Genomic DNA, 3237 nt, shown 5'->3' with positions numbered 1-3237 from the left:
TGGAAAACATTCTATCACAAACATGTCATTATTTAAACATAATGTTTACATGTATTTGATTTTCTTAACTTTACCGCTGTTAAACTCAGCCACAAAGAGGTTGTCTTTGGTGTCTACACATAAACCACATGGATCAAAGTTATCAATGTAACGGAGGAACTGTCCGTCCTGATCTAGGATGTGGATACAGTTGTTGTTATTGTCTGCTGTCAGGATCTGACTCTGGCTGTCTGTTGTGATACCACATAGATAAAATGATTTCTTGATGTATCTAAATCGTAGTTTTCCTGCCTGATTAACCACCACTATTGCATGGGCTTCAAAGTCAGCTACACAGATATCCAGGTTCCTATTCTCACTGATGTATTTAAGGTCTCCACATGAATATAGAGGTTCACCTTCACTATCATACTGAATGGTTTGTTTCTCTGTGGAACCAGAGTAACGGATAACTTTTGATTGTTTTTCATCATCACTATTCATGATAACCAGGAGGTCACCAGAGGAGGTACTACAGACATAGTAAGGTGTCCACCCCTGTAGTCTGATCAATTCCTGAATCTGTTTATTCTTCACTATGTTTACAGTTCTTGTACGAGGGTCAGTATAAACTAGATCTCCACTCCTTGTCACTGCTATGTCACATGGTATGTTCCCAGATTTGGTTTTGATTGACTTCAGTTGTTTGCCCTGGAGGTTGTAGAGCATCATGATTTTGTCTTCTCCACGTGTCCAGATTTCTTCATCACTGAGACAGGTAACACTGTATAGTATGTTATACCCAGTGTCTATGGTGGTGATAAGCTCTGGTTCATCAAGCGGTGGTTTGACTGAAGGATAGGTTTCAGCTTTTGATGTCTTCCTTGTGTAGCCATGTTCTTCTGTTGTAATGGATAATGCTGACAGAGAACCAAACATTTGATGGAGTTGTTCTGTGTTGATTTGATGAAGAGAGAAACTTGGTAATGAAACATTGAATGTAGGAGGTAAACGTCTGAATTCAGCATTCCTGGATTTGTATGCAGAGGCTAGGGAGACATCATTTGAATCCAATAATTTCTTCAGATCATGTATGCACTGTTTTACATCATAAATAATCTTCTTGACTTCATTTTCCTGTTTATTTAGAGTAGCCAGGTGTTCAGTTTTCATCTCATCAATTTCAGATTTCTGTTTGTTGACAATGATGTTAATTTCTCTGTGACAGTCTTCTCCTTGTTTGGTGACAGCTGTTGTCAGTTTCTCATAATGTTCTTCGAAGCTAGGTTTTTGCGAGTTTAAATTTGATGCAATTTCTTCATATGTTGGAAGTATTCTTTTTTCTAGTTCTTTCAAATCATTGTTCAAAATTTCTTTAATGAAGTTTGGTTTCTTTAATATTTCTACTAATTTATGTTCATGATGTTTATCAGAGGAGATGCAGGTAGAGCAGACATGAATGTCACATTTCTCACAATAAAGTTCACACTGTTTCTGGTTGTGGTTTGGACATTTTGGGTAGTTACCGTTAGAAGGAGAAGTTCTGTGTTTGTATGGTACAACATTGTGTCTTTTGGATAAATCAGAGAGATGCTCTCCTACACAGGCCTTACACAGGTTAATCTGACAAAGTTCACAATGACTCTGTAATGCAGCTCTTTGACACAGGTCACAGAGGAGTACTTGAGCTCTGTCCTGGGGGTCCATCACTGGGGTTAGGGTTAAAAAACCAGATGACCCTGTATGAAGTAAATGGAGGCACGGGTCATCAACTACAGAAATGTTTCACAATTTAAATAAAAACAATATCAGCGTTATATTTTGTTAGTGAAAATGTAAGACAAAGTCAGTTTAGAAATAACAGGAATAATCTATTTGTAGTTTTAAAATGCCATGTTAACTTTTCTTATGTTTGAAGATATAAATTTGGCAGAAATTTTAAAATTTTATAACAGTAAAAGCAATTTATATATTATGATCAAAACTGGTACTGTATACAGGTGAATTTTCGTCCCCGTTTAATTTTCGCCCCTTTCGCCCCTTTTCCTGATTGGGCGAATTTAAAACGGTGCGAACTCAAATTTCACAGCATAATTTCTTAAACAAAACTATAACTGGTCAAATTTAAAACGGGGCACAATAGTTTTAAGTGCCGACGGACGAAAATAACACGGGGCGAAAATAACCCTGTATACAGTATATGGAAATAACGAACAGTATTCAATGTCCACGTCACCGGTCACGGTAGCCTAGTTGTAGAGCGTTCGCTTCGTGATCGGGAGGCCTGGGTTCGATTCTCGTTCGCGGCGCCGCGTCATACCTAAGTCGTAAACAAAGGTAGTGACTCTTCCTTCGCCAAGCGCTCGGCACTAGAAGTGAAAGTCACGGGTCTTTCGGATATGACCTTAAAAACGTAGGTCCCGTGTCACGGTAGGCGCTGGCACGATAAAGAACCCTCACTGCTCAATGGCCCTGAGTGCCGAGTCTAGGTCTAAATTTGAAGCCCTTCACCGGCATACGGTGACGTCTCCATATGAGTGAAAAATTCTCAAGAGGGACGTTAAACAATATACAATCAATCAATCAATCTCCACGTCCATTAAACAATATACAATATAAGAGCAGAGCAAACGCGGACCTCCGAAACATCAGAGGAGGGATCAAGGGCCATGGAGGAGTGAGCATCCCCTGCCGACTGGTCACACCCACCGTGTGCTCGTTGTCATGATCAGGAAATAACGGATAAAATCCGTCGTCAATTCAGTGTATAAATAATGGACTAACAATTGGTATGAAAAACGTCAGTCAGCATTTGACTCAATGGTCTCTCGTGCATTTCATCAAATGTATTATATATGTACTAGACTTGAGATCAAAAATAACATCTGGAAATGTCTTGCAATATGTTAAATTTCCTAAATATGATCCTTTCTCACCTCTTAATCCAATATGGTATCCCGATAAGTCCGTACATAGTTTATTTCCTCGTCTTCATTCTGAACATTTACCTGTTACCAGGCCATGTAATTTAAATACCTTGGCTATCTAGATCAACTTTTATATATAGAGAGAGATTTACTTTAAAATAATTTAGAATTAAGGCCTGGGATTTTTTATAATTATATGGTCATTAAACCCATGAAAATGAATATTAGAGTCACCGTTTTAGTCTATTTTCTCTATCTCCAGCTTTGTGTCCTTGAAAGTCTTTGAAATATTTTTTATTATTGAATATTATTCAAATTTTGTAGAAGAAAT

At 38.0% G+C, this 3237-nt stretch overlaps 1 protein-coding gene across 1 annotated transcript; it reads right to left on the bottom strand.

Annotated features, from left to right (window-relative positions):
- Window positions 1–1717, bottom strand: LOC134248102 (uncharacterized). Its single transcript, XM_062730524.1, has one exon. It carries the CDS (start codon window positions 1684–1686, stop codon window positions 46–48), a length of 1641 nt encoding a protein of 546 aa, XP_062586508.1. The 5' UTR covers window positions 1687–1717; the 3' UTR covers window positions 1–45.
- Between the last annotated feature and the right edge of the window lie 1520 nt (window positions 1718–3237).

The sequence above is a fragment of the Saccostrea cucullata genome, unplaced genomic scaffold (genome assembly GCF_032062105.1).
Source record: "Saccostrea cucullata isolate Sc308-1 unplaced genomic scaffold, CSIRO_AGI_Scuc_v1 ctg5655, whole genome shotgun sequence".
Classification (NCBI taxonomy): domain Eukaryota; kingdom Metazoa; phylum Mollusca; class Bivalvia; order Ostreida; family Ostreidae; genus Saccostrea; species Saccostrea cuccullata.
This window is presented reverse-complemented; position numbering and strand designations above follow the sequence as displayed.